The following is a 17,061-nucleotide window of genomic DNA, read 5'->3' as shown; positions in this document are numbered from 1 at the left end:
AACTCAGGCTTCTTTTGTTCATCTCAGCTCCAGATGACAGGAAGTAAAACCCCCTCACGACCCCCGACCCTCCCACACCTCAACATCTGTCCAGTCTTTCAGCTCTTCACGTGGATGGATGAGATTCAAGAACAAATCCGTGGAGCTGACGAGTTTTTGTTTTAATAGGTCAAAAATATGGATTTGACAGAATATGGCTAATGGGTTGGACTGCAGCTTTTTGTGATTTTTTTTCCCCTTCTTCCTATTAAACCTTTGGTCAAATGAGTGTACTGCATTTTTAACCAAATAAATAAAAACATAAATAAATGTGTAGTTATTGGTCGCCTTAAAAATAAAAATGACAAAGAAGACAGGTGTTTTATGATGTTGCACCATTTTGTTTTTATTGTTCTTATTAACAAGGTTGCACTTTCTTAAAAAATATCTCTTCACAACTTTAATAACAACTTGAAAAAACTTGAAGAAACTCAGGATGCCAGGTAAGCGATGAACTGCCCGCTTTTCTCAGACATAAATAACAAGCGGATGAAGTGAAACGTCACGTTGACTCAACAGAGGACGCAACCGAGAGCTGTAACCACGTCTCACTGGTGGAATCTGCCTTTTTTAAATGTGGCTTTGTGTTAACCAACTTGTCTGTTTAGGGGTGAGGTATGGCATGGGAGATGAATCCTAGTTCTTCCCTTCAAGCTCCTCCATCTACACCTCCTGGAAAACATCCTTCACCTCCACACTTCATTAGAAAACTATCTTCACTGTGGAAAATACAGCTCTGCTGCCTTCTGCTCCAATTATTAAAATAGAAATGCCAAAAAAAGACAACTTCTCCAAGACGGAAATTGTGCCATAAAAACAGTGCGCAACACTCACTCATGAAAAACAGTGTTGAACCACTTTGTCAACATTGAGGACGAATAAACCGACACAGATAAAACATGAACACACGCACACACCGTCTTCATCATCATCATCACGTCTCGGTTATCACTGCAAACATTAATTCTCAAAATGGCATCTTCAGGCCAAGTCACACAACTGCACCAAAGTCCCTCAACGCCTGAATATCACTGAACAGTTTTCTGAAAACCAATTTTTTTTTTTTTAAATCAAAAATATATTAATTTATGTAACTTCAATGAAACTCCTTTAATACAAATCACACTGAACTAAAAACGCAATCAGGTACAAATTTTAATCCCTCTGTCATTAACAAAAACAGTGAATCTCAGCTTAATAAAACGAAAAACAACTACAGGTTTGCTCCACATGACTCACCACAACTGCACTACAACAATAAAAACATCTGAGCCCATGCCATAGCGTAGACAACGAAACCCGGAGGACGATTATCGCTTTCCGTTGCAGTTTCGACAGAAAAGCGGGAAACAAATCCCTCGGATACCGGCAACGCTGAAGTTTCTTCAATTAACAAAAGTCACGTGTTTCTTTGTCTTACTTTGGTCAGTGAAAAGAGGAACTGCAGTGGTCAGACAGAGAGAGAGAGAGAAAGAAAGAGAAGGAGAGAGGCGTGTTTTTGTAGAACGTAGAAAAACAAACAGCACAACCCTCCTCTCGTGATTGTATTAAGGTTGGATTCCAACACCGAACAGAAAGGATGGAGTCGTTGGACGCCACTCGTCGGGCTCGACAGGAGCTCTGCGAGGCCGAGTGGGTCTCATAAACATCCCCCCCAATATGGGAGGTTAAAGATAGCGGGGAAGCCCCTCCAGCAGCCTTTAAGGCTCCAGCTGAGTCTCCTCCTCTGCGTGTTTCTGCATGTGCACCAGCATCCCCTGCAACAAAGAAACATCCTCAAAAATCAAGCTCTGAAAACCAAAAAAACACTCCTCTACGCACTATAAAAAGACTTTAAGATTGTGTTTTTTTTTTATTACCTGTTTGGAGCTGTTGCGTGCACAGAAAAACTCGTCACAGTTTTTCCAGCGGCACATGAGCACCTGGGAGTTGGTGCTGCTGTGGTCGTTGATCAGGTGCTGCTTCAGATGCTCCGTCACCCCGAACACCAGCGGACAGCCGTGCCACTGTCAACACAAGACGCCGGGAATCACTAATCACTCTTCACTAAGCAGGGGAGCCACCCAGGACGTCTGGAGGTCCCAGAGATCTCTGCTGCTTTACGTCGCTGTCCGGTTATAAAGTAAGAATATAAACAAACTGTGTTTCCTGAAAGAGAGGTCAGTCCCAACCCCGTTAAAAAATTGGGAACAGGAAGTCCCCCGTAAAGCTTGTCTAGTACTGTAATAAACACAAGACTGCTTTTCTGTATGCACTTTGATTATATTTCTTGAAATAAGATAAGAACAAACAACATGGCAGTACTTCAGGGCAAGTGTGAAAATGTTTTACAGTCTAAAAATCTAAATGATCGCGGTTCGATGTTAAGTTCCTCAGAAAGAGGCAGATTTCTCCTGATGGTCTAAAATTTCTTCTATTACAGGAGCCAAACAACATCTGACCTCTCTCACTATTACATCGTCTGATTAAGCTCTCTTGATCCACACATTGCACCCCTGGGCTCCCTCTTCTTACCCAGCAGCGGTAGTTCTGCATCAGGTTCAGCTTGACGGCCTGCACGCTGCCGTCGTAACAACCGGTGTAGATCTGAAACACAAAAATAACACAAATGATGGGTTACAATGAGATCTCTATATAAAAAAAATTGCATTTCATAGTTTTTAGAAAAACAGCAGCTGGTTGAAATCTAATTTAAATATGTGAAAGAAGGAAAACGTTGAAAACCAATCAAATAATTTCACACATTTAGATTTGATGAGGTCTAATGAGTCTCTGATACATTTCCCTTGTTTGATTTCACATTTTTCCAAGCACATAGCTCTGGAAGAAGCAGGTCTCTCACCATGTTCTTGTGGAGCGCCATACACAACACCATGTCCTTGTGTCCACCATAGATCTGCAGCTGGTTGTGAGACTGCGGAGAGAACGACAGTTTAAACTCGGAAAACATGAAAAACGTGCAGAAACTAGACTGTGAATGAGCTAATTGCTCAGTAGTCACAGCGGCTGAAAGGCTAAATGTCGCATAAAGACAGAGACGGCGTCGGGATTCTGACCTGCAGATCGTAGACCCGCACCAGTTTGTCCAGACAAGCGGTCACCATCACCTTCCCCAGGACGGACACGACCGTGACAGCGTGGCTGTGGCCCTTATAGACCCGCACCAGCTCTCCTGTCTGCACAGAATATAACGAGTATATTAATACTCTGACATTATACATTGTGATTCCACTGCACTGTGGCCTTTATTGTAAAAGAAAGGAATCATAAACATGTAAACGTGTGACATCGAATCCTTGTGAAGAGATGAACGGGATGACTCACGTGGATGTTGTGTGCGTAGACACATTGATCACTGGAGCCGCTGAATACCAAGTCGTTGACCACCTGGGAGGGAAAGACAAAGGAATTACTCACTAAAACTATGAATCCTCATGTCCCATAAAACGTAAAACATTAGATAATCATGAAAAGGGGATAGATATTCAATTTTTATCACAGATAAAACACTTATTTTGGGCAGCAAAACTTCACATATACTACACAAAATACATTTATTTATAATATTAATAAACTTTTATTCAACCAGGTACCGCTACGTCTCATTGACACGAGAGAGTCTCTTTCCCAACAGACACATGGTTAATTAAGATCCAAGTAAACATTTTAAAACACATAAAAACTAACATGCACTATCAAGTAAACTGTTTTAAACATAAAAAGAACAAAACAACCACATGACATTTAAACGCGTTCACTTTTCTGTGCGTTGCAATACTTTTTACGTCTTCAGCAAAAAAATATAAAAGTATACATATATTTTTATTACTGCGGCAGTGATGAAGCTCAGGTACCTTCATGCAGAGCACGGTCTTGGTGTGACCCTCCAGCGTGCGCAGCAGCAGGCCGCTCTTGGCATCTCTCACGCTGATGGTGTTGTCGTAGGAGCCGACCAGCAGGATCTTGCGGGTGCCCTCCTGAGACGAGGCCAGGCAGCTCACGGCTCGCGGCCCGTGACACTCGAACACATCCATCTGCTTGTTGGTCTAAACAAAATGATTGCAAAATAGAAATCGAAGCCTCTTCCTGGAAAACCGTCACGCGTTTCAACCTTTTCTAAATCAAGAGACAGCCAACGGAGCTGAATACATTTCCTGGGATGATGCACTAATATATAGTTTTTAAGCATTTAAGAAGCCGTTACGTTTCCGTGCACACTGCATCTCTCACCTTGAGGTTGAAGGTCACCACCGTGCCGTTTGCCAGACCAGCGTACAACATCTTCCATCGACTGTGGAGGCAGAGGACTCGGTCCGAGAGGGAGAACTGCTGCTCGAGTTCTCGTGTCTGTGGACGGGAAACAGAAATAGATTTGCTTTTAAGGTGAATATAAAAATAGAGCAAAAGAATGGTCCTCTTCCTCCATTTCCCATGATGTAAAGTCACAAAAACCTGCTTCACAAATGTGGCCACACAATATACAGTCTGATAAATACAATTCTAAAAAGCCCAAATTAACAAACAACCGACATAAAGACAAACGTGGGTAAGACAAAAGAAAATCAATTGCAGTGATTAATCAACGCATTGCACAAAAACATCCTCCAAAGTGTTTTTGATCAGCTCAAAACTGGAAATGCCATCCATTTAATGAGACGATTAGATGAGATTCAAGAAGAGATGCATTTGTACCTTAAGACTGTAGCAGCAGATGGTCTGGTCACTGGAGCCAGAATAAAGGCGGTGATGCAGACTGGGAGCCACGGACACCAACAGGCAGCTCACTTTGGAGCTGTGACCCTCAAACACGCCGACACATTTATGACTCTGCGACGGCAAAAAAAAAGAAAAAAGAAAATACAAGTTTGTTGGGTTGTTACATTCACGGGTAACACCGTGACCCCCCTCCCCGACGCCCTGATGACACCCACCACCAGGTCGAAGGCTTTGACGGTGCGGTCTCCTGAGCACGTGTACAGCAGCCCGTTGTAGATCTGCATGGCGTTCACCGCCTCCTGGTGGCCCTCGAACGCACCATCAGTGGGCAAGTCATCCTGCCCGTGGTCAGATGAAGCATCTGTGAAGCACACAAAACACACATGAGCACAAAGATAAAACACATTATACTTATTATCTTCATAGGTTAAATGATGACATTCACAGTCGTTCACTACAAATAAACAAGTGAAGATATTTCAACTCATAACTTGTCAATTTGCTCATCAAAGCAGCCAATTTAACAAATATTCTCTATAAAGTTTCAGAGCGATCATCAACTTATAAGTGTAAGTTTGCATGTTTTTCTCTGGATGAACATTTAAATAAGGACTATGTTTTTCAGGATTAATATACAGAAGGTTGTGTCTATTCACCACTGCACTCGTGCTTACACTGCGTCACTGAAAGTCAACTAACACCTCTATGAATATCTTGCCCATAGAAAGTAATTCGGGCCCTCAGAGCGTCTTTTTTTAACCTGCTCAAGGAGGATGGCATTTCTAATTCTGGCTGCTCAGAGGGCGGTATGATTTTTTTATGTTTGGTTTTGTGTCCAACATCAATACTGCAAAGTGAAGCAGACAATCACTGCGTGATTCGTCCGCTGTGTTTGAACTTCTCTTTCCAGCTCTTAATGTGAACAAACAAGTGCAACACTATGAAGGCCGTCCAGGAGAGACGTCTGAAACCGTAATCCACATATTTAAACAACACCGTACCTCCCTCCCTCTCTGTTGTACAAACTTGTTCTTATTATCTTGTTCTTGATTGTGTAACCTGAATCTTATAACACAGAGAACTCCCCAGACATGAACTCACCCGATGAGTTCTTCGCTATCTTGGCCGATGCGTCAGGAAACGGAAGGTCACTGTGTGGAGGGAAGAGGGGAATGATGAAGGTTTCAGTTTTAATCCTAAATGATGTGTGAATAGACCTCGTACAAAAGATCATCACAGGTCTTTAGCAGGAAGAATGTTATCATGACCTCTAAAACCCAGTTTGTGTCTAGATTTAGTCTTCTTTCATTATTATAAAAAAAGATAGTTTACTGCATTACAAAAATGTATTATCTGATCATTTTCTTCTCACTTTTTGCAGCTTTACTTTAACTGACATTTTCACTTTTCAATAATAACAATGTCAAATAAAGGTCCACTTATTCACTTGTTCTGGAGCTTTTAAAACACACCACACTGTCCTCATTGGCAGATAGAGTTTACTCAGTGGCGTTGCAAGATAATGAGTGAAGTGTGAGACGGTTAAAAGCTCCAAGAGAAACCCGTTAAAAAGGACCTCCAGTTGAGATAGTGTTTAGTTTGTTTTTCACGGGTTGTTCTAGAAGTCAAGAATGAGTCTCACTTCTCGGAGGATCGGCACGCATCCATGTCACTGGTGGAGGTGACCTCGTTGCAGGCCAGGCTCTGCGGCTCTGGTCTGGAGGAGTCTGGGACCTGAACAGGAGAGGAAGCTGGAACCAGGACGTCCTGACAGACCTCCATGCTTTCTTCTGAATCCAAGTTCAGCGCCTGTTCGGCGGGGGCCAGCTGGGGATGCGCCACCGCGCGTTCTGGGGACTTTGGGTCGTCTTTCTCGGTGGGAAACAGCCGCCTGGAGACCTCCTCGGACACCTCGCCCAACTCCATGTTCACGTCACCCTCTCTGTCTTCCGAAGGCGGAGTGGAGGTGCTAACCACAGAGCTCCCGCTTGGTCTCCTGCGCGGTCGAAGCCACCTCGGCCTCGAGGCGTCGCCGTCTATCTCCGTGTCACTGCTCTCAGGCTGCTGCTGCTGCTCGGGCCCCTGGGCCTTCTTCAGCACCTTCCTCTTCTTCAGCTTCCTGACACGCTTTCCGCTCCTCAGTTCGGAGGGAGAGGCGGGCAGATTGAGGACAGAGAGGGGCTCAAAGGAGTGTGAGGCTGCACAGTCAACAACACTCCCCGCCTCAGAGCTCCTCCTACTTGCTGGGAGAAGATTTGCGGAGGTTTTGGAGTCGGGCAAAGGGGCGAGACTGTTCGGTGCCTGTATGGCCTTCTTCATCGACTCAACCAGACCTGATAAGCTCTCTTTGCAGTCTGCGGGGTCGTGGAAGTTCTCCCAACTATGTTCTGTGTACGATTCAGGCTGTTTTGTTTCAGGAGATGGCTGAAAATTGAGGGCAGGATCTGCAAGAGTTTCAGAAGCACATAGATCAATACACTGCTAGCATATTTCGCAGGAAAAACACTTTTATTGCCTTTTAGTTATAACTGCTGCAATCTGTCTATCTGCGTAATTGCATGAAAACATTGGCAGAAATGTACTGTATGATGTTACCTGGTGAAGAGGCTGCGGCTGGAGCGACATGCAGCTCTTGAGTGGTGCTGTGAGCGCAGTGGGTTGTATTGACCACAGGGTCCGGCTCTGAGCAGACATGGACGGGGGACTGAGGCTCCTCCTTGACAACTACAGACATGAAGGGAAGGCTGGAGGAAGGAGGGGAGGCGGGCTCGCCAGGAGGATTTGGACTCGGGGCAGCAGCGGTGTCCGCGACAGAGGGAAGCAGCACGGAGGACGGCACGTGGGGCTCAGCTTCTACTGGATCCATCTTTTCTTCTTTTAGTTTGAACTGAGGGGCCTCCTCAAAATTACCTTGTATAACAAAACACACAGTAAAACGTTTATTCCTCTGTTTATTTAAGTTTCAGTTTGTGGTCACTGCCAGGAAAAGTTACCTTTTAATAAAAATACAATGTCATGTATTTCTTAGTCCTTACCTTGCATCCCTTGGAGTAACTCAATGCGCTTGTTTCTCAATGTGCTCATCTCTCCAGTCACCTGGGTGAGATCATACAATGAATATTTTTGCTTGTAATATAATTGTGGTGATGGGGGCGTGGTTATGCTCAGCTGCAGAGGGGTGTGGTTGTGGGTGGATGAGGGGACAGGTGCAGGGGATGAGGCCTAATTGCCCTCAGCTGATGCTGATTGCTTTCCCCAATATAAAAAAAGCAGTAGGGAAGATGTTAAGGAGACAAGGGCCTGTGAGAGTTGGTGCAAATAAAGACCATTACCAAATGAAATAGCTGGAGTGCTGTGTTATTGTGCAGCAGGGAAACTCACTGACGTAACAATAATATAACACAATACGGTGATTACTGACTGAGTAGCATGACATAAAACTAGAAGCATTCAAAGTAGGAAAAATAATGGGTCCTAAAGAATTAAATCTTAATAAACTTATTTACCAAATACTATCATCCTCATCCAGTTACATTGCTCATACATCACATACAGGTACCCTTTAAGGCACCCTTCACTACTTAACAGTAGATGAAGTGGCTGGTGAGACAACAAATACTCGCTAAGCTCAGTAAACTGTGGACATCTGCTTCAACTGCACCGGCCACAAAAACTAGGCAACTCTCCAGGAGAGAAGCAAACTGAAACACAAGTGTGTATGAACACAGTAAGTTGCTCTTGAATCAAAATGAAAAGTGAAGGTTGTTTTTTTTTTGTTGTTTTTTTTTACCTGCTGTTTAACCACCATGAGACGCTGCACCTGCAAGAAGGCGGCCTCCAGTGCAGCCCGGGCCGGGATCAGGCTGGCTTCCACCGTCTGCAGGGAGCAGCTGAGCTCCTCCTCCCGCAGAGACACGGCCAGCAGCTGGTCGATCTGTAAGCGCTCTGCAAAAAAACGCACTTATGAACATCGGTAGAACGGCACCACTCAGCGTTTGGTATCGTCTTTGCGATTTTACTAATTTATTTCGATTGAAGCTGTCAAAATTATTCCACCAAAATCATCAGATTGCATTAGCTGAACCAGTATATTACAAACAAAAACATATACTTCAATAATCCAACAGAACTCACAGATGCATACCTTTTTTAGATTTGACTTTCCTTCTTTTGTTATTGTGCTCCAAGCAAGACGTCTCGGCACTTGGAACGTCCTACGAGGACGAAAGAACAGTCACATTTTGACTGCTTGTATCATTTTGTACAATGTGCATACATTACCCACAATGCAATTGTTATGATAGTCAGAGGTTACACTAGCAGCAGCTCAAAGCAGCCTCAAGCAGAGATGAGTAGTGGGTCGCAGAGGTCTCACTTCATTCTAACTCTGCACCATCAGATATTTGTAATTTTCAATTTATCAGTCATGAGGACCTTAATCAAGACTTTACACAGCTTCCTCTGGTTATAACTGTGTTTTTTACACGTGCAGTCGTACTCCCTTAGACCTGTAAACATACTAGTTCCCCTTTAACACTGTTTCCTTTACTCACCCGAGCAGCTCTTCGCCTCTTTCCTGTTCCTTGACCGTCGCACAGCTCCGTCCCCGAACTGCTGTCCCCGAGCACTGAGTCAGACCGCTGGAGGGCCTTCACCGCCGCAGACGTGAGCTTGTCCGGCTTCTTCTGCGGTTTGGGGTTCAACTGTTCAAGCATCTGCTCCACCTCCTGCTGACGCTGACTGTCTTTGTTCCCTTCAGCGAATATGGGATCGGAAGAAGCGAAGGACTCCTGCTTCTCTAAGCCGAGGACTTCTCTTTTTTCCGTCTCGTTTGACATGAGGGATTTAAACAGGGAGCTAGTGGAGGCCGGGGCGATGCTGCTCTCTGATAATGAGCGTTTTCGGGAGGTGGGGAGGTCCACCAACGTGTCCCACTCGAAGCCCTCAAGCAGGGGAATGGCGTCTTCCTCCTGGCTCTGGTCCCCTTGGTCAATCGACACCATCTCGATGCCAAACCTGGAGGACAAAGAGGACATAACATGAGTAACTGAACCCAAAAAGAATTTAAGAGAATGTACTAAATGTAAGATCAAACATTCACCTCGGCATGCCTTTCCCTTTGTCTTGCTTCTTCCTGACCTCCTGATACACCTGATCCCAGTTCACGTTGCGCCGTGACCCAGAGGAGCTGAGGAGCTGCCGCACAGTCGGCTTGAGGCCAGAGTCCTTTTCTGTGTCACTTCTCCGCGACTCGCTCACGTTCCTCACCCGTCTGGCAATGTTCAGGTTGGGCTCGTGGCCACCGGGTTTGCTCTTGGAGCCCATGTGTTTGGTCAGGTCACGTTTCAAGACGGGAGGCAGGTCAAGCTTAGACAGACTTGACGCGTTTGAACCCGACGCTTCGCCATTCCTGGAGGTGTCACTCTCTGAGCTCTGCCCGGCCTCGGCGGCCTCCATGGCTTCGTCCGGGGCCACCGGGCATATCTCCTTCTCCGCTCTCCTCTTGTTCTCCTCGTCGTCCTGGCTGGAGGTCGCAGGGTCCAGGCTTTCCATGGTAGAGGTGCTAACTTGCAAAGATTGGAGGGACTGGCTGCTTTCTGAAGGTTGCATTGCAGGCTTTTCTGGCGTGACGGAGTCCGGCAGATTCGGTTTAGCTGCATTCTGCCGGTTCTCTTTGTTCACTCCCACCTGACTCTCTACAATATCCTTCTGTTGCTCCTCTGCAATGTGCAGTGTCACTTCCACCCTGTTGTTTTTAGAGCTCTCCAAGGAGCCCCTCTTTTCCAACACAATCTGTCTGGCTTTCTTGAGCGTTTCTGGAAGCTGCCGTTCTTGTCTGGACTGGAGGGGCCCAACGAGCGGAGCCTGAGAACTGACTCCGCTCTGCATTGTGGTTGCTTTTGGTTGTGTTGGTTTTGGTTGACTGGAGGCCTTGCCGAGTTGTGCCCCACTGTTGAGAACGGGAAGTGAGGACATCTTCCTTTCTTTATGCGACAATGGCTTGTTGGCCTTCTGGTTGGAAAGACCAGACGGGGCGTTCTGGGGTCCATCTCTCTGAGCACTACTGCTGCTTCTACCGCTGCTGTTACTACTGTCTCTGGATTTGGTTTTGGGGTTCTTTTTCTGCTTCCCTTTCTCTTCCACACTTTGTCCATTGGAGGTCAACGGCCCCGATTTCGTTTCAGGTCGGGAATGTCTGTTAAAGGCACTGGTTTCCCGGGCCTTGTCTTGTGTCTGGGGTTTGTGGACTTTGGGGACTTTGTTGAGCTGCTCTGATGAGTTTGGGTTGCCGTCCTTATGGGGCGCAGATTCTAAACCCTTTGTGACTGGATAGGGGGACCAGCGACAGGCTTTGTCCAGCTTTGGATTGCTACCAAAGGTCTTAGAACTTTTACTCGTGTTGTGGTCAGGTTCTGCTGCTTTTTCCTGACCATTCTGAAACCCATCCCCCTGCGGACCTCCCTGCTTACCTTCCTGCTCATTGAATGTATTTTGAAACTGGTTAGGCCGGGCGAATACATCTGAAAGTGGAGGTTGATACATCGGAAAGGACGCGAATAAGCTCATGGGCTGGCTCCTTTGTGGGTTCTGGGAAATATTGTTTCGACCGTAGACCCCGTTACTGCTGCCTCCGTTACTGAGCCAAGGCAGTCGACTTCGTTGATTGCCATAAAATGAACCCTGATCCCACTGCTTGTTGCCAAAACCGTCCTGGCATTGCAAGTTTCCAACTGCAAACTGTCCAGACGCCCATCTCTGAAAGTTGGGAGGCTCCCGAGCATGCCATGTGGCGCTCTTTCCCTGTGTGCCATGCTGCCAGGGTTGTGAATCCCCCGCGTAGGCCTTATATTGGTTGCCCCCATACCAGGTTTTGTGTTGACTGGATCCATTGAACCCCTGTGAATGCTGTTTCTTCCAGGCACACTCCAGCCGGTAACGCTCCTTAGATTCTTTTAACCGCTGCTGAAACTCCACCTTTCTCCTCTGATCCTCTTCTTCCTTGGCCAGTTTTAAAGCAGCAGTTTCCTTCTCTTTTCTAAAAAACCAAGACAGATATCAGTATGTATTTTTATCTTCCTCAACATTTGACTTGCCTAATTTGAGGTTTCATTTCTAAAACCACAATATACATCAAAGGAATTATATGTAATTGATTCCATATTTCAGAGCAACACAGGGTTGAGGTGATGGTTTTTGGTTGTGTTTTACCATTTCTAGAGGGCAGCATGTGAGTGTCTGCACTCTGTGTGTGCGCTCATGCTTTTATTTTAGGCTGCAGTCCTGACATACGACTCCAGCAGCAGCTCAACTCGAAGCAGCAGCTAAAACAGGCCCGTAAGCTCCACGGAGCTAAAATGTGACTATACATGGCGCATGTGCACAAACGACAAACCCGCGAGCTAACATCTACATTTGTGGTCCAAGCTTAACACATTATGAACAAAGAGACAAAGAAAGACAAATTGGAATGGAAATCTTGCCCACGGAAAATAATTTGCATAAACGGAAATATTTCTCTTAGGCCTGGTGGTCAAAAGCCATGTTGTCAAATTTAAAATGTTTTTTTTCTTCTAAAAATCTAAACAGATAATGTAATTAACAGTTTATTAAAAGCACTCAAAAGAAAATGTTTGTTTTAAATAAATAAGCATTAAAGCACTTTTGACATGACTTACCTGATATGTTCTTTTCTCTTCTCGATCAGGTCCACCAGAGCCTGGTCGAAGTAGTCCTCGTCGTGGTCGTGGCCGTGGCCGGCATTCTTTTGATCGGCGGCCTCCACATTCTGCTTGTGCTTGGGACTGGAAATGTGGCTGGCGTAATCAGTCAGGCTCACCAGCGTTACCTTGCACACTCTGCACTCGTGTCCGCAGTCCCTGGGGAGGGAAGGCGAGAGCGGGCGATCAATCGTTGCCTCAGGCATTGTTCTGATCTAGCCTGGTTCTGTTGCTTTAAAGTCAAAATAAATTCAGGAGAGGAGAGTACTCAACAATCCTTGTAAGATAACTTGTCCGAATTCTCTATATGTCACAGATCAGGAGGTAGCTAACGTGTAATTTTCTCTTGTTCTAAAAAAAGTTAAAATCTTTATCTTCCTGATCTTTTTTTAAAAAATTTTCTTCAGTAGGCCATAGGCAGCAAAGGGAGCGCAGGAGGAGCAGCCAGGCCGGATTCAGGCAGCGCTCTCATCTAGTTGTTTTATGTCCAGCCACCACAACCAGCCGTGCAGCACCGGGACGCGTGGAAGGGGAGAGAGAGAGGCACGGTGCCCTCAGCCTAGTGCTCTTTCATGATGGTGTCCACTGCGCTCTGACACTCTGCAGAAGGCGACGTCTGTATTTGATACTCACACTCCTCCCAGACCCAGCCCCAGCCCCCCCTCCCCTCCTCCAGGCCACCATGTGCTATTCGAACAGGCCTAAGCATCCTGCTGACCAATCCCGAGCAAAGCCTGCGTAACTGGAGCCCCGTGCAGCTGCTCGTAGCCTCCACTTCAAAACCTCTCCCAAGGATGCCATCCTGTGACTCTGATAGGGGCACTGACTTTGCTGGCTCAATCTCAATTCTCTTTTTCAAACCTGTGCCACGGCATGCCGTCATTTAGTGACCTCTCGTGCAGCTGGCAAGGTCTTTATCAGCGAGATAAGGCTACTTTTATTTATTTGACACGTTATTTGTCAGCTGCAGTGCTGGGAAAAAATGCAGTCAAACTTGGTAATGATGAATTCCTCTGCTGGAGTTGCAATGTGTAAATCAGCATGGACGTCGCTCAGCGCTGCATTAAGCTGTAGCTAAAGTTAAGCTTCAGCCCCCCCAATTCCTGGAGAGACAGTTCTCTAAATCATGGACTGTTGTGAAACTATACCTTCTCTTTCATAATTCGTTGCACTTGCTGCATACTGTTCATATAATTTATTCATTTTTTGTTTTCCCTTTATACAAATTTACCTGACCATCACGTTTAAAAAGATGCCATCCATGCACATCAATGTTTATATGAAATCCCAGTAACTTAGCAACAACTATGTCCCCTCAACCGAGTATTTTCTCCCCTCTCAGCGACAGGCCACATACTTTGACTAATCTACATACGAGTCACAAGATAGCCAGTTGCCTTCTATCGGTCATGCCTGTTGTTCCGGCGAGATTGTGTCTAAATATATTTGCCGCAGTTGACAGCTGCCCCCATATCCACTCGCCGGATAACTGTGCCGAGCACGTGTGCACAAGTACCCAAATACATTCAATCATTTAGCATTGACAATACAAATCTGTTTTACATTAGTGTGTTAAAATTCAATCATAGTCAACATCATGAGAGTGAAACGCCTCCTAGATTTTGTGGTAATTTGTGACTATTTGGGAAACGAAATGTTTTGATATTACTAATTTCTGCCAAAAAAAAATCACAGTGAAATTTTGAGTCACTTTACAACAACTCACCGGCCTTTGAGCTTCTCCAGCTCGCGGTGATGCAGCATACTTCTCATGTGCTCATCCACCTCCTGCGGATAAACATTGAAAAAAAAAATATGGTTTTCTTTTCGGTAACCATTAAACTTGTCAGCTTCCAGCAAGTTTCCTTGTTTAGCTAGGTGGTAGATCAAATAGGGAGTACATCAACACAAACAGCAAACAAACCAACAAACCTATATACAATAAAGATTAATTGATTATATTGTAAACTCCATGATATTAATTTTGTGAAATAAATTATGTAACTTGAGTCTCAATGAAGCTATAACTCCTGTCTAACATGAAATAATACAGTATTTACACCCTAATGGTGTATATCAGAGTTTGAGCTTGAATTACCTGCTTGGAGGAGTGGATTGTTTCACAGAGGATGCACTCTCTGTTTTTCGCCATCTTGAACAAAAGTAGAAATCAGCTCATTAGTGTCAATGGAGAGAATTGAATAAATAAAAGGTCTCATCAATCACAGCGTACTAGGACAAAACACCCTGAATTATAAATATAATGTGTGGTGAGTGTGGCTAAACCGTAGTTGGACATTGTGACAATCAAAAATAATTCTGAGGCGACAACTCAGACTCATCAAACCAACACAGCGGAGGGAGCTCAAGGCTCATTTTCTTTAAACAACCTCACCGAACTATTCAACGACATGCCCCGGTACCGCAGCCCAAATGTCAGCACAGAATTCAACCTGGACGCTGGTCTAATTCCAGTCTGCTGACAGAGCAAGTCTGTGGCCCCAGCATTGGTGCTATGTCTGAACTTGTTGAATGTTCACAAACAGTGTTAGAAACTAACGCCACCTTCAGGTCAAAGGTTGGTAAAGATATAGGCCTGTGGTTATTAGATGCTTCTAACGTGTCCTTCTCAAGAAGAAGTAACTGATCATGTGGGGACCTTTTTGTATTCTAAAATGTTACTGAATAAATATGTTGTCTTTATAACAGTTTTAGTACCATTCAAAACTAAAAAATAATAGAAAACATCCGCACCATCTCCAAAGTGACATATTAAAATAGGAAAAGAACAATGTGTAGAACCAGCAGATTTTGGTTCAGGAAGAAGTAAAATGATTTACTGAGGAGGGACACTGAAAGTAGCTCCAGTAATGTGATTATTTATCTATTAATGGCCACAAGACCTTCGAGCAACAATTTAATCATCAGTTAGAGGAAATTATGTCATTTAATTGTGTATTTTCCTTATTCAAATCTTCATGGTAGCAAAACCTAATGCACTAATTACTCTCACCTTCTTACAGGCAACATGACTGTGATGAAGATATTGATTGGTTAAGAACAAAGGAGATAAAGCGCGGTTGTAATTCATTTGGGAAAAAACTAAACAAATACCCGACAAATAATCCTGGCTTATGTGTTTATTTGACCTAATGAAAGCTAATCATTGTGAATCAGGAAAAAAATACTTCTTTCTACTCTGAGCTTTCTTACGATAATTCAAGGCAGTGCTTTGTTTTTTCTATCTGTCTATGCACAACTCTTTACCATATCGCTGATTAATCAGTCAAACAGCAAAGTTTATTCACTCTCAGTCACTGAATCTCTGCAAAGCAGCAGGCAGGACAGTGGAAAGACAACTAATTAATCAGATATCACCTCCTGATACACCTTTTGGTCTAACTGTTTGTAAACACAGTGATATGAAGATGTTGGATTGGGAATCATTTACCACAGAGCTTGATATTCACAGAACGGCATGCATGACGTGACAATGAAACAGTAAAGTTGTCTTTTGAAGAGATCATAAGGCTCGAAGAAAGTGAAATAGCAGAGAGCTCAAAGCAGTTCAACAACAAAGGTGAGGGTAAAGTTAGCTTGCTAGCAGCTGGCTAACTGGGAGTTCATCAACACAGGTCATATTACAACTGAACATCTGCAGTAACATCCGTCGTTATAACTCAAGCAAAGTCAGTCAGCTACAACAACTCTGACTGCTATAGTTCTAACAGTTAAAAACTAACGTTTCCTGAAGACTTAACTTCAGCTAGCTACTGTTGTTGTTAGCGTTAGCTTAGCTGTAGCAAGCTAGCTGCCAATTCTGAGTTTAGATATTCACGTTTCTTTAGAAACTGTGTCGCAAAGTGAACCAGAAGCCCAGCAGACACACAATCGACATGTATTCTAACGTAATTAAGATTAACTGTAAAGTAAGAGCGGTAGTTAGCGAGCGTTAGTAGGTTCGCAAGTTAGCAACGCCGTGCTAGCCAACGACACCGACGTTACACCCCCAGCTAATGTAACGCAAGTCATGATTTACGACATTATTAAAGTACGATAAAGTACAGCTAAGACATTGTGTTTTGTGCATTGTAAATACATCAGATATTACTGTTGACTACCTTTAAAACTCCCAAATGTGTGTGGGGCTACTGCATGTTCTCATCCACCGCTGAAGCAATAACATCCTCCAGCTACAACCTGTGAGGCGTTCAGGGACACCGCTGTTCAGGGGAACCGGCCAGGTGTGTGTGTGTGTGTGTGTGTGTGTGTGTGTGTGTGATTCTTACACAGGTAACTCTAGGACATTAGAAACTATTGCAACTTGGTAACTCTGGTACATTATAAACTATTACAATTTAGCTGTTTGGGTTTCTCCTCACTTATAAAGCAAAAAAGACGGCAACATTTAATGTCATAGTTCTGTCGTGGTGGAAGAAGTAAAGTTGCGTTCAGAAGGTCGGATATCTCCAACTTATGACCCCGGACTTCACATCGGCACAGGAAAAACTCCAAGAAAAGAAACCTCAGGGAGAGCAACGGAGGAGGCTCCCTTTAAATGATCCCTTTAAAATAAGAACATTAATCC

At 44.5% G+C, this 17,061-nt stretch overlaps 1 protein-coding gene across 1 annotated transcript; it reads right to left on the bottom strand.

The window, feature by feature from the left end:
- Nucleotides 1–359: 359 nt before the first annotated feature.
- On the bottom strand, nucleotides 360–16,688 carry znf106a (zinc finger protein 106a). The gene is made up of 22 exons (XM_068579837.1): nucleotides 16,595–16,688; nucleotides 14,572–14,625; nucleotides 14,200–14,261; nucleotides 12,432–12,632; nucleotides 9,857–11,791; nucleotides 9,309–9,771; nucleotides 8,900–8,969; nucleotides 8,546–8,700; nucleotides 7,791–7,851; nucleotides 7,351–7,665; nucleotides 6,398–7,199; nucleotides 5,857–5,906; nucleotides 4,971–5,116; nucleotides 4,732–4,866; nucleotides 4,270–4,386; nucleotides 3,894–4,085; nucleotides 3,364–3,426; nucleotides 3,096–3,215; nucleotides 2,882–2,953; nucleotides 2,554–2,625; nucleotides 1,899–2,045; nucleotides 360–1,796 (listed from the first exon to the last, which is right to left on the bottom strand). The coding sequence occupies exons 2-22, from the start codon at nucleotides 14,623–14,625 to the stop codon at nucleotides 1,740–1,742; spliced, it is 5,289 nt and encodes a 1,762-aa protein (XP_068435938.1). The 5' UTR covers nucleotides 16,595–16,688; the 3' UTR covers nucleotides 360–1,739.
- Between the last annotated feature and the right edge of the window lie 373 nt (nucleotides 16,689–17,061).

Source organism: Clinocottus analis, unplaced genomic scaffold (assembly GCF_023055335.1).
Source record: "Clinocottus analis isolate CAN_PGR_092001 unplaced genomic scaffold, fCliAna1.0.p SCAF_17, whole genome shotgun sequence".
Lineage (NCBI taxonomy): Eukaryota > Metazoa > Chordata > Actinopteri > Perciformes > Cottidae > Clinocottus > Clinocottus analis.
The sequence above is the reverse complement of the archived record's forward strand: the minus strand, read 5'-3'. Positions and strand labels throughout refer to the sequence as shown.